The sequence below is a fragment of the Vipera berus genome, assembly GCF_964194415.1.
Source record: "Vipera berus genome assembly, chromosome: 2".
NCBI lineage: Eukaryota > Metazoa > Chordata > Lepidosauria > Squamata > Viperidae > Vipera > Vipera berus.
Genome location: NC_138203.1, coordinates 102,181,150 through 102,207,032, shown reverse-complemented (window position 1 = coordinate 102,207,032; position 25,883 = coordinate 102,181,150). Strand labels below are relative to the sequence as shown.

The following is a 25,883-nucleotide window of genomic DNA, read 5'->3' as shown; positions in this document are numbered from 1 at the left end:
AATAAATAAATCTAATAAGAAGATGCTCATTTGGATCCTGGAATTCTAAATTCCTCCTTTCAAGAAGACAATGTCTCCCACTCGTGATTCTGAGTCTACAGTTAGGAAAAAATGGACCTAAAAAGTTGAACAGTTATAGCTATTTCTCAATATCCAATTTCTTCTGGAAAATATGAGATCTACCTAGATATTCTTGACATTCAAAGTGTTTTTATGAATTTTATTTCAATCCTGTTTTAGACCTAATTTTGACACTGAACTTGCTCTGCTTGCCTATGGAATTATCTTTATTTGGCCAAATGTTAAGAGAACTGAAATGCTATAAATTTTCCTGAACCTTTCAGCAGTTTTCAGTACCATTACTCATAGAAACCTAAAGAATCTAGGTTACACATGGATAGAAAAGTTTTGAAATTATTCTCTTATTCTTGGACAACTATCTTCAGAAGACCGTGCCAGGGAAAATTCCAGCACAGCCCATTATATTTGCACTATGTGGTTCCTTTTTATCTTTTCGTTTTAAATATCTGTATGAAGCAACCAAGGCGAGATCAAACAAGAGATTTAGAGTAATGCTCTATCAGTACAGTGATGACATGCAATTCTTTTTGTTAATCAGTGTTGAGCTACTATAATGAAGTTTACAAGGGTCAATAAACGTAAGATCAACCTATACAGAATGAAGTGTTGATTGGTTTACTATTCAATTGTCGTACCAATTGTATTCAACCTGCTTCAGAGTCTGCTCTAAATGTTTATTTTTGTACAATGTGAATGCTTTAGATTCATGTTCTTCTAAGACACTATATGCCTTCTCTGAAATTAGACTGACCAGATAGATCTAGTTTTGTTTGAGGATACCATAAATTGCTAGAGCTGTGACATTGCACACACACAAACCATCCCACTCCATTTCAACAGGTTCAAGATTTGCACTATGTAAAGAGTGTGCCCTAGGAAATTGGACAGAGTGGTTCAATTAGAATTGTCTGTATAATTGCCAAGATGGATATTGGAAGCTATTTCTTTATGTATGCTTTCATTTTAAAAAAAATTTCTATTTGTTTTCTACATCTTTGTTATTTTTCTTTGGTTCTTTTTCACACTTACTTTACTATATACTTTACTTTGGATGTAATTTATTATTTATGTAAAATCTCTTAATAAAGATTGTTTTTTAAAAGAGTGTGGCCCCAGTTATGTAAACTATTAAATTCTTCATATTTTGGTATTATGTTATTCCCAGTACTTGAACATGAAAGCAGTTTGGAAAACAAAGCAAAATCCAAATAGACCACTACCCTAGCAATTCAGAGTTAAATTGGATTCAAAAGTGCAAGCATCTAGTTGTCAAAATTGCTATAATCTAATTTCTTGTTACTTTCAACAAATTCAAAGTCTTCATAAGAACCTTGTTTTACTGTATCAAGAGTTTGATACTTGGGATGACAGAAACTGAAGGAACTCATTTGTATAATGCTTCAGATTTGCTTCAGCATGCTTGGGAAAGTAAATAAACACCTGTCTATGACTCATTAAAACATCCACGCCAAATCCCTAATGAAATCTAACAGCTTCTTCTGAGCTGTGATGCTTAGCCACCCCCCCCATGCTGAGCTACAGTGATTACTCCAATTGAACTTACCTTTGTAGCTGCAGTCCTCCAGCTTTTAAACACCTCCACCTACTCCAGGGTCCTTCCAGCATCAAACAAGTTTTTATTCTCTCCAGCTATTTAATATTTTAGCATTAATTTTTATGTCACAATGCAATTTTGAGAGTAATTTTATTTCCATTTATTATTAACATTTATTTCAGAAGTTCTTAACAAAATAAGACATAACTTAAAATTTAAAAAAACATGTTAAAGCGTTTTTTTTAAATCTGCCAAACATATTTTAAATAACATACGAAAAATTAAATAAAACAAATAAAGTATACTTGGTTTGAACTTTTAAAGCTTTAATGGCTTGGTGTTCACTGCATGGATGGATTTTGTTTTTGGGAAGTAACTATTTCAAAATTTGCTATCTGCTGTTATCCAATTTCAACAGTATTTTTACCTGCAGCTTCCAGAAGCTGAATATTGTTTCCTATGCTTATCTATTGGAGACCCAGGGTTTGATTATTGCAACTCCACTTGGCCGATAAAGTTTGTTAAACTTCCCTACAGCCTTTTTGGAAAGCAAGCCAAATCATTACCTGAAACAAAGTATGTTTAAAAGCCATTCTCATATTATGCAAGATTTGTTTTAAGATTAACTGATCAGCCTCCATGAAGATTCCAATTTAGGCCAGACCTTGAGAAGAAAAACACTAAACAATGTAAATTTATTCTTTGGTCATATTCAGTGACTAAGATGTAACTTGTACTTGTTTAATCTGATCACTCTTTAAATAGCAGTCAGTTTGCAAAAAGCTGATGCTTGTTCGTGATGAAGCAATTTCAAAAGCTTTTTGTACAGATTTAGAGTTAGGCCCCAAATGACGGTATATATACTTAGTGGGTTGAGATTTAGAAAAAAAAACAAAGCTAAAAGAGGAAAAATAGGACATTAAGGTTCAATTTTTTTATTAATATCCCCACATCTCAAAAACACTTTAAATTCTACATCCATCTAAACCAGGGGTGTCAAACTGCACCCACCCCATTGCCGGTAATGGAAAAAAATCGTGATACGTTGCAACACGTCACGTGATGTTGCAAATTTGACACCCCTGATCTAAACTGACTAGTGGTGAAGAAATTTTTTTGAGCATGGCCAGAGGGAATGAATTTTAATTGCCTCCTGGTTTTAGAAAGACCAATGCAGTAAGCAGCAGCCAGGAGACAACATGTCCATTAAATACTGAATACATGTGAACAGTATCTCACACTATACCTTTACTTTGACAGAACAGTTGGAATCATCTACTGTTAATTCTTTTGAACACAGTGACAATTGTAAACATGTGCAGATGTTTCATATATGGTTTGAACTTTTGAACCCTAACCCACTCTTAAATCTAGCCATCTAGTCATTATGAAAGTGACTTGATAGCGCATAAACACACTCTTAAAAAACATTCTGTATTACATACCTCTTGCTGAATTCCTTTATTGTAATATTATAGCTAGATTAAATAAATAAGCTTTAACAGATATAGAATTTATAGTTGATACATTACTGCTCTGACACTTCCTATCAGAGAAAAAGGACAATTTTTTTTCGTATCTTCATTGCTGCCCAAGAATTAATACTTTCCACCAGAGAACTGAATGTAGGCAGGAGAAATTCCTTTTCTCTGACCAATAAACTAGAGATAAAGTACAAAGCAGATTGGTACAGGTGGTGTTTTTTGAAATTGTGATTTATGTTTATTGTGTTTGAAGAATATAAAGGGTATGGGAAGTTGGGAGAAAAAAGGTTGATCAGTATTGTTGGCACATGAAAGCCTCATTTCCTGCCCCTAGAAGGAACAGCATTCAGCATTCACCTGCAGTTTTGAGTCGTCTAACTCCTCCCCACTAAAAAGGAAAAAAATGGATGAAAGGAAAATAGAAATGGGTTAACAACTACTAAATAATAACTGTTAGTGGAAAATATGCTAATCCACAGAACTGTCATTTTTTTCTGCCAGCTTTCCTAAGCAATTAGAATGTGCCCAATGGATAGAAAGGCAATAAATGATACATGTTCATATAGGATAAATATAGCAGAAAGATCAATATAAATCACATATATTTGTATAGTTCAATATTGTTTTCAGTACTTTTTATAGTAACCTGGTAAGATAAATTGTATTATAATTCCTTTTATGCGGTATAAAATTGAGAAAGCCTACCATTACCTTATCAAAGTATAGCTTTCTAACACCAAAACTATTCTAAGCTATTACATCATACTAATTATTTCCTGTCCATCCTCTTACACTGAAAAGATTAATACTGTATCTTAAAAGATGCTTAAGGATCTCCCATGAAAATAAGTACCAATCTTAATTGAAATCAGAAGAAATATAGCACCTTTATCAACCTAGTTCCTTCACCCAGGTAGACACTTCCCCCTCCCCAGATTATGCAGCATACTAAGAGTAAGATTCAATAAAGTTAAATTAAGAGAGTATTATGATATCCAAGCATAGGCACAAATCTGAGTTTAATGGCCTGTGGCAGGAAGAAAGTGATGGCCTTATTAGCTTATACTTCAGTTCACAACAGCTGTCTTTGGTAAATATACCCAGCATCATTGCGAACACTCCTAGGATCAGTGAAATCCTAAAAGCAAATCAAGTGGGAGACTTCTTATGCTGTCACATCCTTGTCACATATTAAGCCACTAAAAAAGATGGCTTTAGTAGACCTCAAGATGGCTTTAGTAGACCTCAGTTTCTGACCAAGCAAGCTGAATTCTTGACAGTTATGAAGAACTTCTTTCATTGCAAAATATTGCACACTGTTTTATTCTTTTAAAAATCCCAAAGTAGATTAGAATAAAGTAACAAAAAATACAGTATCACATGCAGCAATATACATACCTTTAATAGAATACTCTTTCCTGTACCAAAAATAGCCTTGGGATATTGAGGTTCAGTGGAAGAATGGAGCAGAAAGGCATTGCTAAGCCTTAAAAGGTCTACAGGATAGGTGGGTATGTTTCAGGCTACTTTTCAGCTCAAAACTGCTCTTTTCACTGCTTTTTGCTACTGAAGTTTATATCTCTATTCTTTCTCTATAGGGTGCAACGGAAGCAAAAAATGACAATTGTTTATGCAACTGTAGAAACCCAGAAACGTTTCATTGAACCCCTCCACCCCCTCCCCAAAAAACCACCCAGAACTTGCATGCAGCATAATTTTTGATTAACATAGTGATTGCACCAATTTTCTGAAAGTGCTGCTCTAACTTTTATTGTCCAAAGGGCACTGCATACTGTCAACAATATACATCAATCCTACTGCAAAAGGTTATCAGAAAGCCCAGGAAAGTTAATTGATCAAGATCAAATCATATCAGACTGGGTCCCCAGTGACCAAATTGAAAGTTTGATAAACTACTTGGAAACCGATGAAGTTACCCTGAATTATTTCATTTTTTTATTGCAGGCCTAGATCAGTTCTTTAATCTGTTTCCAAATGCATACCATTCCTTATTGAAAATATTTGTCAATCATGATCATACATTCATATTTCATATTTCAGATCAAACAATGTAACTGCAAGCTCCTCAAGGGCACGGATCTGCTCTTTACTATTCTGCACAATGAATGAGCATGGTGTGTGCAAGTTTAACTGGCAGTATGTACAGACATAGGATACTTGAATCCATGCACGTCAAGACAGTGAACCCTCTCCAGCTTAACAAACAGGTCATAAAATGAACTATCAGCTGCTATGAATAGAAACATTTAATTAAAACTTTAATTAAAACACTGTAATAGAGAAAGTTGATATTGAAAGGACAAGTTAATATTTCATCACAATCCCATTCAGTGGCTTAGAGTGACAGTAATTTGCTCAAGGTTAACCACACAAACCTCATGGCACAACATGAATTTGAACTCAAATAATAAATGTCTGTACTTCATCCTTTGATTTCTCTACACACTATCTGCCAGTAATAGTTATTTTTTTAGTAAAAAGGAAAACATTTTAAAGGAACAGTTGTTTGTATCTGAGATATTCACACACAAGAAGCATCACTTTTAGAAAAATGCACATGTGAAACATTCCTAAGAGAGAAAAAGCCTCCATGGAGATGCTCCTGAAAGTCTTATGTATCCAGTAGCAATTGCTGAAAGCCTCGAGTAAATTAAACTCACCCAAACTGAAGCAGATCTAGATTCAAATCCTGGCTCAGCCATGAAATTCACCAGGTTAATCTGGGCCTGGCACTTGCACCCAAAGGATTGTTGCAATTCAAAGAAAAAGAGGGTTAAGCAATTAATTTATACAGAAAGCCTATATTAAAATATACATATAATACATAATCCTTTCTTTTCTCCGTTTTTTTTACTCCTCCTGAATGCCTGGACAAGTCCTTGCAGTTTTCTTAGAAGGAAAAATTTGCTTCCTAGGGCTGAGACAGAGGTACTACTAGCCCAGTCATCAAGCTGGCTTTGTGCAAGCGAGGACTGTATATCACAGCTTTCTGGTTTCTAGTCCGGTGCCTGAACTCTACACCAAAGTGTCCGGTTTCCATAAAACTCTCGAATTTAAATTGCCATTTTCGAAACATGTTGGAAACTTCGAATTCTCATGCATTGCAGTATGTTCACAGTATTAAATCGAAGGCGTTTACCAACTGTTTCTCTGGAGATTACACCTCGACCGGGGCGGGAAAAGTCCTGCGAAAGTTTTATTGTACACAGCAACTCTTTCAGTTTCCCTATCGTTGTATGGGAAGGATGGGGCGGGCGGGGGGGACTCCGTACGCCGGTCTTCTCCGTCAGGGGTGGCCGCAGCCCCACTCCGAGTCTCCCGGCAACGCAGAAAAAGGTTCGCCGCTTCTGGAACCACGGTCACTCCCACATAGCCAACTTGGCGTTCACGTGCTAGCTTGCTGCTCTTCCACGGGAAAGCTCCCCCGCCATTGGTTGGCAGGCAACACTCGAAGCACGCCCATTGGCTAGGGCGCAGCTCGTACCCCTGCAGGAGCGTCCGCGAGGAAAGAAGTCTTCTTCCCAAGTTCTGTAACGAGATCGGAGCTGAGAGAGGAACAAGGATGACCCAGGAGGAGTTGGTTTGCTAGGGCGGAACGGATCATCTTTAAGCCTTTGCAAGCAGCCGGTCGCTCTACGTACAGCTTTCAGTGAAAGGCGCTAAACGCTGCTCTGTGGGGGGCGAAAGGGCAAAAAAAAAAAAACAACGGAGACCTTGAAGTGCTCTTTAAGCATCCTGAAATTTGCAGGTATTAAATGGGAGACGAGGAAAATTTAATCTCTGGTATACTTGTTTAAAAGTGGGCTGAGCCGGTCATTTCTTAGGGTCTGCTTCCGAGTTTGGCTTCAGAATGAGCCATTAGAAGAAACGCAAATTTATACTTAGATAGCGTACCCAAAGCAGTAACCGTATATCCGGGTTAGCATAGCTCGATCTTCCGTGTTCCTGGTGGGTCGGGCGGGTGGGTGAACGCGCGAAAAAGAAAAAAAAAGAAGAGTCTAAAATCGATGACTATAACAGGAACGGGCTACGATCTTAGGACGATTCATAGAAGCTAGCGTAATGAAAAGTAGCGCATTTGGAATGAATCGCCTTGGCAACGAAACAGCTGGCGTTTCCAAGGGGCTCGCCCTGGTACTCTATGTTAAAGGCTGCTTTCCTCATCTGGTTACTGTGAAATAGTTTTGAGAAGCTTTCTGATATTTTTATTTCCCACCCCACCCCCCTCCTTCCCTTTTTTCCCCCTCCCTGCTTGGATGGATTGTTTGAATGTTGAAAGAAAAGGGGCGCGGTGAACTAGTTGCTCAGAGGAATTAAAAGCACCGGCCGCTGAATAAAAGCGACCTGACAAAGCTGCGGATCGCAGGTCTGGGCTGCATCATATAAGTCCCAATAATAAATAAATAAATAAATAAATAAATAAATAAATAAATCTTGGAATTTCTAGGTGGACGACTGAGGCCCCCGTCTGGCAACACTCGTCTTAGGCGGACGCTCGGAGCATGCTATAAAATTGTTGTGAATGATTAATCTGGTGTTTGTGGAGGGAATCCAAGGGGATTTTTCCATAAACGTCTGGTTTAAGAGTAGTGCAAATAGCAAAGGCGTTTTAAGGTGCAAATTGACACCCGTTAAGCCCATCAGGATTAACAGTACTTCTTTACAGTTGTGGGTATTGACCTTCGAACCTTCGGGGTTTTTTTAAGAGTTTGTTTCAGCCATGGGGCCTGCTGAAATGAATGGGAGCCACCTATGCGAAAGCATATTGGGGGACTGAGCCTGGTGTCTTTCAGGCAGTTTCATTCAGTAGAGCTTCTGTGGCTCAAAGGTGGAAATGGGGGAAATGGTGGTGGGGTCTTTTTTTGGTCTATATCTTTCCTTCTTTGAAGATAGTTTCCTTTGGCATGCATGTAAAAATGGGAGAGACTGATAATTGATTCAGAAGTACTCACCTACCATACCATCTTGTTTCAGGAAATGAATCTGTAATACCTGCAGGATGTGAAATTCTGGTATACCTCTGTCTTCTGCCCCACAGCTTGAAGCAGCAATCCAGTTCATCTCCTTTGCCCCTATGAGGTACGTCAAACATTATCTATCTATCTATCTATCTATCTATCTATCTATCTATCTATCTATCTATCTATCTATCTATCTAAATTAATATGCAAGAGGAATCTCTTGAAAGTTAATTTCCTCTTGTCCACAATCACTTATATATTAAGGATTCAATGAGATTTACTCCCTGTTACATAGATATATTTCTGTAGACATACAAGCAGGGCTTTTTTTGTCATAGAACGCTCAGAACGGAGTTCCAGCACCTTTTTTGGATGGAACCTTGTAGGGTAGGCAAGGCGGGTTGTATGACACGTGTGAGTTCCGGCACCTTTTTCTTTTACAAAAAAACCACTGCATACAACCCATATCATTCTAAATGGATTGTATGTCTATTTACAAAAAATGTCTCTATCTTGACATATTTAAATCACCCCAGGGAATTCTGGGGTTCTTTAATTAACTTACAGCTATATTCTCTCAACAGCGAAGATGTATTTTGGGTTTGTGTGCCGTATAGAGGATCAATCTGCATTTCTATATTATGAATATGATAGACTAGGGTGACACGTGACATCACAAATCCTTCCTTCAAATATTCAGGGGTATAGTTTTCTGGCTGTTGACTTGTTTGCATTAGCAGAAGGATGACTAACTGTGTAAAGCCCTTGGCAAGTCCCAAAATACCTGATCTAGTCAGTGGACTATTTTTAGTAAATATCGATAAGATAAATATTTAATTTTAAAGCACACTGGTAATCTAGCTGAGATTGCATAAGTAGGAATGGATGCTGTCATTACAAAATGTCAAATTTCCATACTAAGAGAGTCAGCTTCATACAGTTAACCATAGATTCCATTGTTTCATGTTTTCATTCATTTTCATATTCCAAGGGTGCCAAGTCAGGCACATTTATAATTAACAAAGAAGATAGAAAAGGGATTAACCACTTTAAAATAGCAGCATACTTTCTGCATTTTTCCTTGTAGCACTTTTCAGAGGCAGTCTTAATCTAGTCATTATAGTTTGTGGTCAAAGACCAAAAAAGAAAAGGAAAAACCAACACAATCCAGTAAATGCAATGGAGAGTTAGCATGTTAGAGGGAGAAAAGTTAATGCTAATCGTTAAATGTTGGTGGCCTTCTACCACAGTTATAATTAATTACCCAGTATATTCTAATAGCAATTGCAATTGACCAAAGTGAAACAATGTTCACAGAAATATTGGTTGATGGATCCATTTGTAAGATGTGCATTTCAGGCTAGCCTATTCCCTTAATAAGGAGGACGAGCATTAATTCATAGTGCCAAGTATGATGTAAAGGGTAGCTCAGCAACACTTATGAAATTGTCCTGATGGCCACATCCAAGCAGGACAGAAATGTTCTGAGTAACATCCCTTTTAATAATATCCTTTTCCAAACATGCAGGAGTAAAGCATAGTGCTTGCTAGTGTAAGTGCCTTCCTGTGCAGAACAGAGAGATTGTAAGAGTTCCAATTATGTCTTGATAAAAATCTGCTGCAAAGGCCCCCATAACAATGGGTTGAAACTTTGAGTATGCAGGTACATATCAAGAATCCTCTGTTTGACCTGAAGCATGGTTTTCTCTGATCCAAGCATAAGCAGTGAGCTAAGAAACTGGAGTTAAAAAATAATAATCCAAGGATACATTTTCTTCTAAGAAGAGGCAGAAAGGATTGGTTGAACCAAAGACTCAACCCAGAAATTTTTTTGGTAATATTCAAATTATCTATAGTGTCATAGCCCCACTTCCAGCCAAAGAAATATGTTTGCCTGGATCAAATGAACATAAAACATTTTGTATTTTGACTGAATTGCTTCTATAGTCTTTATAACTTTGTTTACTTATTTTCTTTGATCTGCGAAAGCAATTCTAGGCCAACAATCAATAGTTTGATACTCTCCTCTCTACTTCAAAAAGTCAGCATAATGACCTAATGATTGCATAAATTTGGGGTGTGTTAATTTTTTAAAAATCCATGGGCATATAGGCTTTTCAGTAGTCAGAAACATGAGAGGTTAATGAGGCCAGGACAAAACTGGAAGTGATTTAATTTACATTTAAATGAGAATAAAAGAAAAAAATGGATTTGCTTAACCATGTGATTTGCTTAACCATGGTGACTCACTTTATAAAAATCATAAAAATGGTCATAAGAATTGAGTCTGGTCACGTGCCTTGACTTAAGACCAAAATTCCAGTCACAATTGTAATCATAATTCAAGCACATTTTATTCTCCAAGCTCCTGGTTTATCTTAAGATTGTAAAAGATTGCCGGCGGATAACACCCAGGGGAAGGGCCTTCTCTGTGGGTGCGCCTGCCCTCTGGAACCAGCTGCCTGTGGAGCTGAGGACTGCCCCTGACCTTCGTTCATTCCGCCGGGACCTGAAGACCTGGCTCTTTGAGCTTTCCGGCCCAGGCTGAGAATTTTTTAACCGGGGTTTTTAGTTTAAGGGATAATTTAATCTTTTTTAATTGTTTTTTTAACTTTTGTATTTGTATTGCTGATTTTAAATACCCTGTAAACCGCCCTGAGTCCTTCGGGAAAGGGCGGTATATAAATCTAATAAAAAAATTTAAAAAATTAAATTTATATTTTACTACCGTGAGGTTCATATTTCTTAGAATTAGACTCATCAGGTAAGATACCTTTTAATTGTTTGTAAGCCACCTAATGTAATATATGTGAAATGGGCATGTGTTAACAATTATTTATTTAAAAAATATGTTTAAAAGTCAGAAAAAAGAAAAACCCCAAGACTTGCAGTTTAGTATTAGCAGGTACAGGATATAATTGGATTAAGGACTTTGAAAGATTTCCTTTTTAATCTCAAGAAAATTGGATCTCATAAACATTCTAGAGAAAAAAAATCTTAGAGAATAAAAATGGTGTGCAGTTGTACCTTTGTTTGCAAATGTGACATTTCATCTACAAAAAAAATGAAGATGAGATTGTGCAAGGCATTCTGGAAGGCTAAAGGATGCAAGGGAGTTATCTCACCAGGTATATCTGGTGGTATTTTATGGGTATTCCTAGAATGTTTTCAAAATTTCAAATTGACCAGAGGGACTGGTCTTGAATGAAATTTAATGTCTTCTGTAAAATGAAAGATCTATAGATGAAAATACACGCTACTGAAAAATACAGGTAGTCTTTGGGTTAGGATGGCAATTGGGACTGGGATTGCATAGCTAAGCAATGTGATTGTAAAGGGCAATGTCACATGACTGCATCACTTGGCGATGGCAATTCTGGGCAGCTTTGGTGGCTGTTGTAACCCCAAGACATGTAGATCATTAAGTATGACGAGATGGAAGTCCTAGATAAATAGCATGGGGTGCCGTGGGGGGGAGACTGGGGGAGGGCCCAGGAGGACAGTGGAAGCATGGGCAGGTGGGATAGGTGGGAGAAAAAGCAAGGCCAGCTTACTGGAGTGACATGTGACCTTCCCTGCCGGCCTTCCCGTTGAATTTGCTTGTGGGATGCTAGCAGGAAAGGTCACAAATGGCGATCACATAACCCTAGCTCCCTGCAACATTGTAATTGTAAACTGGATTGTGATCGTGACCACCGAGGTTCTACGATGGCCAGAACTCTGAGCACCTGTTCTATCTCCACTGTTTCAGTGCTGCTATAACTTTAAGTGGGCGCTGAATAAATGCACATAAACCGTGGACTACCTGTAAATTGAATGCACTTGTTAAAATATGTCAGGAATTATTATAGAGGGGTCCTCTGCTGTGGTTGTAAATAGTAAAGAAACTCATATAATAATAGAAAAGAAGACATAGATCTCAATAGGAGCCGATAGCAAGGGGTATGTTTGCTTATTTGTGTTATACATTGATATCAGCCTTCATTTGGAATAGATTGCTACTGATGTCTAGGACAGGGGTCGGCAACCTGAAAAAGCAAAAGAGCCACTGGGAACCGGTTCCATCACACATAAAAAAAAGTGGGAGCCACGTGCGTGCGTCCATGCACGTGCATGCGCAAAAACATTTTGCGCATGTGCAAAATGTTTTGTTTCTTGCGTGTGCGCAGACGCGTGCGCGCGGTTGCCACTTTTTTATGTGTGATGGAACCGGTTGCGCGGTGGCAACGGCCCGTTTGCAGAGCCGACATTAATCTGGCACCCAGTCAAACGGTCACCTCCTTATTGTGATGCCATCTTTCAACCACCCGCATAAAATTTTCTGGCAAAGCTTCCGTAATCTTAGAAATACAGGGAGAAAGAAAAGCAACACAGAGCGTGAGCCTTTTGTTTTTTCTTTACGAGAAAAGATCCTGTTGTTAAAGTCCTCTTTTCCCCACAACATAAAAGCATAAACCTTACAAACTGGCAGCCCTCCTCCATTGCATCAGTTCTCCACACAGCCTAGTATTGTGCTGATTTAATGTAAAAAGTCCCGGAGAGTTCCGAGGAACTTGCTCCCCAACTTCGACGTTTTCCCATTTCGACAAAATGGCAGAACCCCACTCCTCTTCTTGGTGCCATTCGATGCTTTAATAACTACGAGAAAGGCAGAAATTTAGCACGATCAGCCCTCAGGCAGCGCTGGCTGCCCCAGTATTTCTGCCTCCCACGCAGCAGAAAGAACACAAGGGGCGAGACTGGGTGGAGGCGGGTGGCAGAGATACGACAAACCCTTGAAAGAAGCCCGATTCCCTTTTCCTTACCCGCCGCGATTGCGATCGCGGCCTCGGTCACCGAAACCTCGCATTCTCCCAAGCAGAAAAAGGGGACCTCTGTGCGCGACTACATGAAGGGTAGCGCTGAGAGGCCCAACCACGCCTACTCTGAACTTTCCTGCTGCTTTGTGGCTATAAAAAGAACTCCCAGGACTTAATTTTCCCAGCTAAACAGCTGACGGGTTTGGTTTTTCTGGAGCCTCTGAGAGCCGAGTCGCGTCAGGAACTGCTTGGCGCTCGTTAAAAAGCAAACCAGACTTTCTTCTCCGGCCTCTTAAACGCAATGAAATACGGAAGTGGAAGTCCATAGCATTTCCGTTGCCATCGCTTAGTTCAGCGCCACATTTTGAGTGGAAAAATTGCCCAGTTTCCTTAGAAACTGGCAAGTTATGTGTGCTCTGCAATATGTAGAGTTTAGTAACAGGCCGCAGCAACTTTCCATTCGGAGAGGTGCGCGCGCAGCTCTCCAAAGTTTTGGAGAGCTGCGCACGCACCTCTGCCCGTTCGGAGATGTGCGCGCGCACCTCTCGGAACGGGCAGTGGCGCCGTCCATTGGGAAAGCTGCCGCGGCCCGTTTGCAGGCTGCTGCCTTCCTCTGAAGGCGGCAGCTCTGGAAACGGGCCGCAGCAGCTTTCCCAACGAGCGGCGCCACTGCCCGTTCGGGCGGAGGTGCATGTGCACCTCTCCAAAGGTTTGGAGAGGTGCGCACGCACCTCCGCCCGTTCGGAGAGGTGCGTGTGCACCTCTCGGAACGGGCAGTGGCGCCATCTGTTGGGAAAGCTGCCGCGGCCCGTTTGCAGGCTGCCGCCTTCCTCTGAAGGCAGCAGCTCTGCAAACGGGCCGCGGCAGCTTTCCCAACGAGCGGCGCCACTGCCCATTCGGAGAGGTGCGCGCGCACCTCCACCCGTTCAAAGAGGTGCGCACGCACCACTGCCCATTCGAAGAGGTGCGCACGCACCGGGCGACTGGGAGCCGCAGGAGACGGCTCAAAGAGCCGCATGTGGCTCCGGAGCCGCGGGTTGCCAACCTGTGGTCTAGGATATCTTCAGGATTACAGTAATCGTTTACTATAATTGGATACTTTGCTATTCATCTTCTTGGGCTTATGATTTGGTCAGCAGTAGTAAAGCCCAGATGGCTGGCTCCCATGCTAGCAGCCTCCTGTTGTTTCCTTCACGTGAGTGGATCAATTGAAAGAAGTCCAGCTCACAATATAGCCAGCATCGTGTTGTGGTTAATGTATTGGACAGAACTGGGTGGAGGGGGCAGGTTGACAGTTCTAGAGCTCAACGAGTGATACTGGGCCGGTGTTTTCTCTCTCAACCTAGCTACTTCCACATTTGTTGATAGGAGGATGAAATAAGGAACATCTGTGCGGGTGTCTTCTCCTGAGTCCACAGAGGACAGCTGGGATATAAATCTAATAAATAATCTTACCATCTCCCAGGAGAGCTATTGTTCTCAAATGTAGGGAAGGACAATTTTCTTGAGTCAGACCTGCAACAACAGCTGGCTGGAGAGCTATTCATAATGTTTCCAAAAAGATATTAATACTTCACAGGAAGTATTTTTTTTTGCCTGCTCTTTGTGGTTTTCCTGAAGTTTAAGCTAGTAGTGAAGAGGAAGCCCCTGGACGCCATACTGCACTCATTTCTAGTGTTTAAAACCCTGTTAAATTGGCCTAAAATGGTAAGTAAAATTCAGCAGCAAAGTGACAGAATTAAGAAAAAGATTGGGAGCCCACTATGGATTGCATGATGTGTGTGTGTGGTCGGGGGGAGGAGTTGGGTTGGAAAATCATGCTGTTTGCCTCTCAGTAGCCTAATGTTCCTTCCCCTGCTCTGCCCCCCCCCCCCACACATTTGGAGGGAATTTAGTGCAAATATTGCACCATTGAAAATTAATTATTTCCTACTGAATTTCAGCAGTGCAGTTTTAAGGTCTGTAGGGCTGTAAATTGGTTGCCGGGAACTCCATTTGGGTCACAGATTGGAATATAGTTTATTAATGACTACTAAGATGCAAGAACTACCCTTTGCCATATGCCTGCAATAATATGTAAGTAAGAATAACCTTGCTTCTTTATGAGTGAGTAGGTGATTATTTTTTCAACCTGCATTCCTGGGATTGGATATTTAGTTAACTCTTTGAAATGAGTACTCTTCCTAGGCCCTCTTCCATATACTACATATAACCCTTCTTTCCACCAGCCCCCTCCCATCTTTTAAAACGCCATTCCGACTTGAATAGGGCAGGTTTTCTTCGTGCCATTCAAGTATTTTTTTATTATACTTTGGGGGAAGGGGCGATAATCTCCAAGAACCAGACTTTTGATTCCAGCAAATGGTTACAGAGAAAGGGGGTAAGCATTCCATGGCCCACACAAATACCAGGAAGAATTCAGCAGGGTTGGTGGTACTTCATGCATTCCACCCTTGAAATGGCAGATAAATATGTTTAATGCTCAGGGCTCTGAAGATGACCTGCACTGCTAGGTCTTGAAAGTTATAAAATTGAGAAACCACTCTTTCACAATCAAGGTCACGAAGAGCTGTTGAAAATTTTATAATGGATGGTGTGGGTAAGATAAAAGGAAGTCTGGTGAAGATCAAAGATTGAGTAAAAAGCTTCCGGATATGTTTTTAATTGCGAGACAGAAATCTATTGTCATTTGCATATAGATGGGAAAGACATCCAGTATGTCTGAAAGCTGTGCACCTGTTGGAACTATTTGGAACATGACAGTCACTACTAAACAGCGCCTGTATTTTCAAGAGATTTTAAAATGCATTAGAACAGGTTTGAAAGAACATTTAAATCTAGTTTTCTGGTTTCAGCTATAGCTAGGCAGATTCACTAGACATGGGGCATGCAGGCTGCAGATTATAGAAACTGAAATCCAACGTGTCTGGCTGACAGCAGTGGAACAAATCTGTCATGTGCTAAACTTGTTTGTTTGGGTAAACTGGAGAGTTGGATCCTAATTTAGTGAGAGTAAAAGCTGTTTTTAAAAGATGGATGAGTTTGTTTGTTTGTTTATATGGATGTCCTCATTCTCACATAAGCCAAGAGTAGCATACATGTAATAGTCTCCAGGAGTGTCTGTGGGAAAGGAGATGGAGGGAGAGTCAAGATGGTGATTGTGTGTAAATGTTGCAATCAAATAAACATTATCTTAACATTTTTGACACATGCATGCACACACGTCCCCCTGGATAAATGTTTCTAGTAGTCATTTACTGAAATATTTATAGAAGTGCAATTAGTTCCTGTTCATCTAGAACCAGTTTGAAGACAGACTCGAACACTGGGCACTATCTAACAAAATGAAATTCAGTTGTGAAAAAAGTAAGGTTTTGCATTTAGGCAGGAAAAATCAAATGCACAGGTATAATATAGGTGGTACCTTGCTCGATAGTAGTAACTGTGAGAGAGATCTCGGAGTCCTAGTGGACAATGACTTAAATATGAGCCAGCAGTGTGCTGCAGCTGCCAAAAAAGCCAACACAGTGCCAGGCTGCATTAACAGAGGGATAGAATCAAGATCACGTGAAGTACTAATACCACTTTACAATGCCTTGGTAAGGCCACACCTGGAATACTGCATCCAGTTTTGGTCACCACGATGTAAAAAAGATGTTGAGACTCTAGAAAGAGTACAGAGAAGAGCAACAAAGATGATTGGGGGACTGGAGGCTAAAACATATAGGGAACGGTTGCTGGAATTGGGTATGTCTAGTTTAATGAAGAGAAGGGTGAGGGGTGACATGATAGCAGTGTTCCAATATCTCAGGGGCTGCCACAAAGAAGAGGGAGCCAAGCTATTCTCCAAAGCACCTGAAAGTAGGACAAGAAGCAATGGATGGAAACTAGTCAAGGAGAGAAGCAACCTAGAACTAAGGAGAAACTTCCTGACAGTTAGAACAATTAATCAGTGGAACAACCTGCCTCCAGAAGTGGTGAATGCTCCACCACTGGAAGTTTTTAAGAAGAGACTGGACAGCCATTTGTCTGAAATGGTATAGGGTTTCCTGCCTTAGGGGGTTGGACTAGATGACCTCCAAGGTCCCTTCCAACTTCTTCTTCTTCTTCTTCTTCTTCTTCTTCTTATTATTATTATTATTATTAATTATTATTATTATTATTATTATTATTATTATTATTATTTATGATGATGATGAAACCAGGAGACAGTGAGTTATCATTATCGCCATCTACTTTGCTTTGCCGGATTTTGCTTTGTTGCCAGTTGCTTTGCCAGGACTTAGTTTTTTGTTGTTGTTGTTTTTTTTGTTTTGTTTTAGCAAACCTGGTTTGTGCTCCAAGCATCTGGCTTGAGAAATGTATGCAATATTCATATAAGTAGCATTAAATTCTATTTATATATTTCTTCATAGCTATTGATACATAGGCTTTTGGCTTTGCAAAAGTCTTAGAGAAGATTAGATTAAGGATACTCCTTCCATAGGGGCTCTGAACATGACTAGCCCCCTTATTTCAACCCTCAGTCTGGCCTTATTTGTTCAATCCATGAAACCTCCCCTGTGGAGTTGCCCTCAGGATACTAACCACCCTCACTGGCAGCAAGAGTCTCTCCATCTTCACCCTCAGTCATCAACTTGCTCATTCCAAATGTTGCTCCTCCTAAACAATTATCCAGAGACAGCACTCTGAGAGAACCAGCAAATTGACTACTATATCCTGTTAATTGGGTTCTCCACCCCCTCAGCTGCAGACCAGCACTGGTCCATGGCCCGTCAGGAACTGGGCTGTGCAAGCAAGTGAAGCCCCATCCACGCCTGTGCGGTATCCAGACAGTGCACAAAACCATGCCCCCCTCGGTCCACAAAAAACCCGCCCTGCATTGAACTGGTCCCTGGCACCCAAAAGGTTTGGGACCACTGCTGTTAATGATCTCTCTGTCCCCTCTTGAAACATAGCTGGGTAGGCCCCAAAAGAAGCCCACCCAGATTTTATTGGATTCCTATTCAAATTTGATAAAAATCATTTTGAGGCATGAATGTTGGAGGAATGCTCAGTCCTATTTTTTCTGTTAACCCCTGCACCAGCTAGCCTCAGATGTGGTGGTCCTAAGAGGGGGCTTGGTCTGTTTTTGTCTCTTCCACCTTACAGTATGTGTTCAAATAGTAAAACAATCATTTCGGCTTGAGAATGCTGTATCAGCTTCATGAGTCTTTGACCAGTTTTCCTTATTATGCATCTATCTTCCTCCTCAGCAGCCCCAGTTACAGGTAACCCAAACCTGGAAGCAGGTTGATAACTTCCTTAATGTTTGCCTGAATGAATTTTCCAGTGCATATATTCTAGTAGGTGGGAACTTCAACACAAAAGCAGGTTGTAACGATGGAGTCCACTATGGACTCTTCAATTCCTACCACTGTGAAGAAGTAATTGAGCCGCTATGTCTAGTTCCTTCAAAGATACCAAATATAACCTTATGGTTTTAGGTTGCTACATATAATAAATTATTATTAATAGCAACAACAACAATAATAGATTGGAAGGGACCTTGGAGATCTTCTAGTCCAACCCCCTGCTCAGGCAGGAAACCCTATACTATTTCAGACAAATGTTTGTCCAGTCTCTTCTTAAAAACTTCCAGTGTTGGAGCATTCACAGCTTCTGGAGGCAGGTTGTTCCACTGATTAATTGTTCTAACTGTCAGGAAATTTCTCCTTAGTTCTAGGTTGCTTCTCTCCTTAATTAGTTTCCATCTATTGCTTCTTGTCCTGCCTTCAAGTGCTTTGGAGAATAGCTTGACTCCCTTTTCTTTGCAACTCCTTAGATCAGGGATGTCAGACTGCCTGGTTGCATCATACAGAGGCCATGCCCATCCCAGCTCTGGCAATGCAAAAAAAGTCATGATACAGTGCGACACTTCACGTGACAGGGCGAGTATGACACCCGTGCTTTAGATATTGGAACACTGCTATCTTGTCACCCCTCATCCTTCTCTTCATTAAAGTAGACATACCCAATTCCAGCAACCGTTCTTTATATGTTTTAGCCTCCAGTCCCCTAATCATCTTTGTTGCTCTTCTCTGTACTCTTTCTAGAGTCTCATCTCATAAATAGGCTTAACCTACGGGGATATTTTTAAAGAAATGTGGTCTTTTTAAAAAAATATCCATATTTTTGCACAAACCTGCTCCTTCTGTTGCACAACAGATTCTGTGGAAAATACAGATTTGGTCAGTTTCCAATTATTGGACCTGGTGATCCTGCTTTGAAATTGGATATTGTTAGCTTGCTGCTCTAGGTCTTACTTGCTGTAACATTTAAAGTGGTGGTTTTTGTTTTTGTTTTAGTAAGAGTAATTAAAGGTAACTTGATCTTTGAATGTATGAATCGGAACAAGTCTTCTGGGGGCTCTTAGTAGCAAAAACTCACCAAGACTTCTAAGCAGGCTCCAGTATAAAATGAAGTGTATCAGGAAATGATTGCAAAAATGTTTGCTACTCTGGTTTAGTTTGAAGGTGGATAATTATATGTTAGAGAAAGTTACTAGTTACCAGAATTCTATTTCTTTACAACTATCTGCTTTCACTTTCCCTGAATGCCACTGGCAAATCTGTTAAACCGGATTCCAAATGCAATATAGCCTTCAGGCTTTTATCTCACCAGTAATGATTGCCGTCTTTATCAAATAAGAAATCAATTTTTAGCTATGGTTCCTAACATCAAGCAGCAGGTGGCTTTTCTGAGTAAATGGTTGCTGCTATGATTTTCAAATGGGCAAAAGTTACATACATTTTTGGTGAGTTATGAAAAACCTGGGCTGTTGTTTCATAAAGATCGAGCAGAGAAGGCATTGCTCTTTCTCACTAATTCTGTGCATTAAGGACAAATGTATTAGAGAAAATGCTTGGAAAACTGTGGATCTTGTACTGCATATGTTGTGACTTTATCCACTATTAATTATCTTCATGGCGAAAAGCCTTTAAAATTTCTTGGGGACAGCAATGTTTCCAAGAATATAGTTTGTTTAGGCAACAGTTTCCAAATATACAGAAGGAGATATCTGTTGCTTTGATTCCCTAAGAAGTTGAGAGAAAGCCAGTAGTTTTAAGGTGTCTGTTCTACACAGCTGAAGACAAAGCAGACATTAATAAAAACAAGTTTCGGTATTTGGCATATGCAGGTTTATCTGTTGGCTGATCCTCTATGTGCATGAGTCAAAGTTTCGTGAATGATGAAACCTTCCTATTTGCAAAATGTTCTACAGAAATTTCAGCAATTTTGAATTAAATATCTAGGGTAAAAATCTGTTGCGTGAATGGCTCTTAATCACTGTCAATCTTATTTATTCATTTGAAACTCTTTGGGAAAAATTGTAAACTCTTGTTTATGCCTGGGTTTTGAATTTTGTTTTTATAAACTCTAAATTGATAGTATAGCTCTTAATGCCAACAAATCAATTATACAATGCCAATCAATTGTAAAGCTTTTGTGGCTTGTGTAACAATTATACATGAGTTCCAAGCTTCATAGTATAATTACTATTGACTTATTACATTTATATTTCATCTTCTTTCCAAGAAGTTACAGATGATATACGTGATTCTGCCCTCCCAACTCACTCTTGCAAAAGCTATCCTATGTAGAATGTCTGTGGAGATTCTCAACCATGCAGGTCATGGTTATCCCAAAGGTGCTTTTCCAAAAGGCAGCTGGACTTCATTGGGGTTTTTTCCCCCCTTGAAAATGTTTTGGTTATCATCCAAGAAGCTTCTTCAGTTCTGACTCATAGGAGCCACCCTATGTAGTAATTTTTAAAAAATCTTTTTTCCAGTCCAGGTTCAGTGTCTAAATCAACGGTTGCTGGAATTGGGTATGTGTAGTTTAACGAAGAGAAGGGTGAGGGGTGACATGATAGCAGTGTTCCAATATCTCAGGGGCTACCACAAAGAAGAGGGAGCCAAGCTATTCTCCAAAGCACCTGAAGGCAGGACAAGGAGCAACGGATGGAAACTAGTCAAGGAGAGAAGCAACCTAGAACTAAGGAGAAACTTCCTGACAGTTAGAACAACTAACCAGTGGAACAACCTGCCTCCAGAAGTGGTGAATGCTCCAACACTGGAAGTTTTTAAGAGGAGACTGGACAGCCATTTGCCTGAAAAGGTATAGGGTTTCCTGCCTTAGCAGGGGGTTGGACTAGATGACCTCCAAGGTCCTTTCCTTCTTCTTCTTCTTCTTCTTCTTCTTCTTCTTCTTCTTCTTCTTCTTCTTCTTCTTCTTCTTCTTATTATTATTATTATTATTATTATTATTATTATTATTATTATTATTATTATTATTATTATTATTGCCAAACTAATATACTTTAACTGTTAAATTTCCCACAGCTCAGGCAGCAGGACCAGTGGCAAGGAATTATGGGAACTATAATTCAAAACATCTGGTTGGAACCAATTTGAACTCCCCATTTTCTTTTAAACCCTTTGATGCTATTGGAATCTCTCCTCTCAGGCCAATTTATTTGTATTTTTGTAAACTGACTTTCCATAGAGGCCAGAACTTGTCACGGTTGGGGGATAATGGTTCCTAATGTAGACTGGCTTGCAGTGTAAAATATAATTTGCCTATTTACGTAAATATATTCTGCAAGTGTTTTGCAGATTAAATATTGCTATTTTGTGTGTTAATACTGCTCTGAGCTGTAGCTAACTCAAAGGTGAACTTTGGACAAATACTAATTTATTGTCTCCTTGTCATTTGAAGCCATCTATTTCCAAATCTATGTAATATGTAATGTTCAAAACTGCAATAAATCCAGAAAGTAGTAACATACACAGATGGAATTAGGTAGTTTTCTTGTAGGCAGTATTTCTTCACATTATTTATTTAATCCTGTTTCTTATTCGTGCCTGGATCCTGGCAAAGTTTTACGGAAGTGAATTTGAAAGTTCTGTGACTCAGATTCATTGACATAGTTACATCCATGCAAATTCCTGAAATGTCTCAATATTGCTATACTGTAAATCTGTGAAGTCACAGGTCTGCTGTGGCTTCCGCTCCAGTTAAGAAGTTGGGACGGCTCTTTCTTGCTGCAGTCTATTCTGTTTCCTGTTTCTACACACTGAAAGAAAAAGTTCCAGTACTTAGAGGAACGGAGAACTTACTGTAAAAGAAATGTAGTCTTAGCCTCTGGCGGTTGTGTTTTACTCGGCTCTCCAAGCCTGGTCCATGCTTTATTGCTTTGCTGGTTTTCAATATCTTAACTGTTCAGAATGCTCCAAACTGGAATGCAGTTTCGACCGAGCTCTTTCTGGGTTACAGGGTGAGTGTGTGGTAAACTATTATGTTGCCTTTAAATAAGATGTGATAGAAGAAAGATAGATTTTTTTTCCAGTAGAACATCTGAAGCAGGTTTAGTATTGTAATGTTGGGGAAGGTGTGATTCCATGATCATATAAGTAGAAATTTGAAGTCTGGGTCTTTGTTTGGGGAGATAGCATGTGAAATGACATGAAACACAGTTTTGATCTATTTGTGACATCTTCTGTTGAAATCTGCCAAAACTTACACTTTCTCCATGGAGGAGGGCCTATTTCTGAAAATGAGAACGTGCCATTTGGCTGCTAGATCAGGGCAGACATATCAACTTGTAAGTCCAACTGTTAGGTTGCCAGGCAGCCTAATTTTTAAAAAGTGAGTTGTACGTCCACATTTCTTGTTGTTCTGACCTATATCTGATTTTTTTTTAATCCTATTTATATCCCGCCCTTCTCCGAAGACTCAGGGCAGCTTACAATTTAAAGCACAAATCAATGTGCTTAGCAATAGCCTTCATTCTATGTATATGCCTGCTTATTAGGGCTTTCGCCCCCCCCCCCCCAGTGGCATTATTACAAAGTCAGCTTATTGCCCCCAACAGTCTGGGTCCTCATTTTACCTACCTCGGAAGGATGGAAGGCTGAGTCAACTTTGAGCCTGGTGGGATGCGAACCTGCACTAATTGGTGTTACTGGTGTTACTTAAGGAGGCATTAGCCCACTGCTCCACCAAGGCTCTTTGATTGTCTTTATTGAGAATATTAAGCAAGGGTAAGACTGTGAGCGTTATGTACCCAGTAGAGTCCAGTATATATTTGATGAGATAACTAAAAATATAAAGCTTGAAAATGAGCAGGCTTTCCTAAAACATGCTATCCAGGGGTACACTTATCAGAGAATTGGGACTGCCTGCTGCCTGCTATGTGGCTTTGTAACTGTTTAATGTGTTCCTCTTATTTTACTTTTTATTTATTCCCTCCTCCAGAATCCTGGACTCTTTTCCTCAAAAGCCCAGAATGGCAGTGGATGTAGCCATGCAACTCTACCTGCGGGCACCGTCTTTGCGGAAAGAAAGCTTTGCCTACAAAATAGCCCCAAAGATCAAGAAACCTTTGCGACCCTGCATCCATGTCAACAGCAGCCCTGTGCTGAATGAGCTGGGGGCAGAGGTCCAAGCTCTGCAGGAGAACAGGGTGAAGAAAAGGGTTTCTTTTGCGGACAGCAGGGGCTTGGCTCTGACAGTGGTGAGAGTGTTCTCAGAATTTGATGACCCCTTGGATATTCCCTTGAACATCACAGAACTGATAGACAACATTGTGGGCCTGACCACAGTGGATCACGATGACTTTGTCTTGGATTTTGTACAGCCTTCTGCAGATTACTTGGACTTCCGGAATCGCCTGCAGGCGGACTGCGTTTGTCTTGAGAACTGCATGTTGAAAGATAAAGCTATTGTGGGTACTGTGAAAGTCAGGAATCTGGCGTTTGAGAAGGCCGTCAAGATTCGGATGACCTTTGATACTTGGAAAACCTTCACGGATTACCCATGCCAATACGTGAAGGACACCTATGCCAGTTCCGATAAGGATACGTTCTCCTTTGATATTAGCTTGCCAGAGCGGTTTCAAGCCCATGAAAGAATCGAGTTTGCAGTGTGTTATGAATGTGATGGCAAAGTCTACTGGGATAGCAACAAGGGGTTGAATTACAGGATCATCCGCTCTGAACTCAAATCGGCTCGGGAGATTTCACAACCTCATAGTGAGCCAGATTTTGGGATTGCCTTTGATCAGTTTGGAAGCCCCCGGTGTTCTTATGGTTTATTTCCTGAATGGCCTAGCTATTCCGGATATGAAAAACATGGCCCTTATTATTAAAGCAGAGGCACTGGATTATATTTACTGCACAGGAACGAAGAGAGAGAGAGAGAGAGAGAGAAAACCCTCTTGAGGAGATGGTTGCAGAGTCAGAGTGGGCAAAAGAACTGAAGGTATACTTGCAGAATAGAAACAAAGAGACACAAGAAAACTCCTGGCTGCAAAGGTTTTTAGGGCAGATGCTCTCTTCATTTTCCTTTGAATTTAAACAAAAGGAGATGGTCTCCTGTGACATGGCTGCCACAGATCGAATTTAGTACTTGGTGCTGTAGTTTGGGCAATTTGGTTTATGTGCATCCTTTGAAATACATTACAGTATTGTCAGCTGTGCAGAACAGATTTCCTCCCACCCCCCTTTGTTAGTTTTCTGTACTCTCGAATCAAACTGTTCTGTACCAGCCTGCTACCAGCCCTGCAGAAAAGGCAGGGACAACCCCTTTACAAACGGCAAGAGGCTGGAATTACGCCTGCCAAATTTATTCACATAAAACAGAGCAAAACAAGACACCAACCATAAAACACGAGCTAAGAAGCAGGAACAATCCAAGCGGTTGCCTTCAGCAAACCAGCCCTACCACACATTCCCCTTAAATACAGTTCAGGGCGTGGCCTCTCTGTGCCTCCTTCCGAGGTGCCCCATTGCCTTCCTCTGTTTACTCCTGACTGAATGCCTCCTGCGTCGGGTGTCCTTGAACAGGGCCAGCTGTGGGTCATCTTCATCCACGCTGTCAGGCTCACACAGCTGGGTCTGCATCGTGACCAGATGAGAGGGGCCTTGCTGGGGGCTCTCATCAAGCTGTCCAATCCCCTCAGCAAGCTCTTCAACACCCCCCTCCTCCTCCTCTGAGTCGTCCGACCCAACTGCCGAACCCACAGGCTGACCCTGAATCACAACACAAACTTGCTATGCACCTCTCTTGACAAAGCCAACTCTCTGAGGAGAAACAAGGTGCAGGGATGAGCTAAGCAGTGTTCTCCTCCTCTCTTAATCAGATTGTACAATCTGTGAGAGGCTAAGAGTCCCAAATGGAAAAGACTATAATTTTAGCTCAGATGATCCTTTGCTTCCTTCCATTTTAGGAATTGCCTTCTTTATGGGAAGATTCCGAAATGCTTACTCACCATTCTGCCTGTATCTCTTTTCCGAAACACATATGTACATTTCTTCTGGCTGAGTAAGATGAGCCCTATGTAGCCTAGTTACACAATCCATTCTTAACCAACCTGGTGCCCTCAGGATGTACCAGACGTAAGTTCCTATGATCTCCAGGCAGGACAGTCAGTGGCCAGGAGAAGGTTGATGTAGCATTTTAGCTTCCATAATAAGTAATAATTTTATGTAAATGATTTTATTTATCTCCCTCCTCCCTCCTTTATTAAGTGGTGGAGGACTGTTAAGAATAAAATTGTTTTTATGTCTTAACTCCTCATGACACCATCTTATTTAAATATAATTTTGTTTGGGGCCTGTTGGGCTTAGTCATCTGGGTGAAGAACATTTTAAAATTCCATTTTGTTTCATGAATTTTATAAAATGCCTATAAATTGAATGTTACTGACATAAATAAGATATTGTGTCAAATAAAGGATACCCACTAAATCCAGTTTTCTGTTGCCCTCAATGCTTATGCTCAGTAGTAGGAGCAATTTTAACTCAGTGGTAGAACAGATGTTTTGAATTCAGACACAGGAACGTTTGGGCTCTCTAGAGATGTTAATATTCTGTGTCAGATCTTTTCCCAGCAGGCTGGAATTAATAAACCAGTTTTTATTGCAGCATAAAGAAAGTGG

General features: G+C 40.3%; 1 protein-coding gene and 1 long non-coding RNA gene across 4 annotated transcripts; one reads left to right on the top strand and one right to left on the bottom strand.

The window, feature by feature from the left end:
• Positions 1-3,078: 3,078 nt before the first annotated feature.
• LOC308661349 lies at positions 3,079-6,339 on the bottom strand. Its single transcript, XR_014024940.1, has 3 exons — positions 5,802-6,339; positions 4,519-4,712; positions 3,079-3,508 (listed from the first exon to the last, which is right to left on the bottom strand). It is a non-coding gene; the product is annotated as an uncharacterized lncRNA (long non-coding RNA).
• A 273-nt stretch (positions 6,340-6,612) lies between these two features.
• Positions 6,613-24,143, top strand: PPP1R3B (protein phosphatase 1 regulatory subunit 3B). Of its 3 annotated transcripts, XM_081318430.1 has the most exons (3): positions 6,613-6,889; positions 8,116-8,220; positions 23,201-24,143. In XM_081318430.1, exons 2-3 carry the CDS (start codon positions 8,216-8,218, stop codon positions 24,090-24,092), a joined length of 897 nt encoding a protein of 298 aa, XP_081174556.1. In that variant the 5' UTR covers positions 6,613-6,889; positions 8,116-8,215; the 3' UTR covers positions 24,093-24,143. The 3 variants fall into 3 exon arrangements, with proteins under 3 accessions (XP_081174556.1, XP_081174554.1, XP_081174555.1); XM_081318428.1 differs by lacking the exons at positions 6,613-6,889; positions 8,116-8,220 and adding an exon at positions 20,854-21,061; XM_081318429.1 differs by lacking the exons at positions 6,613-6,889; positions 8,116-8,220 and adding an exon at positions 21,830-22,220.
• The last annotated feature ends 1,740 nt before the right edge of the window (positions 24,144-25,883 follow it).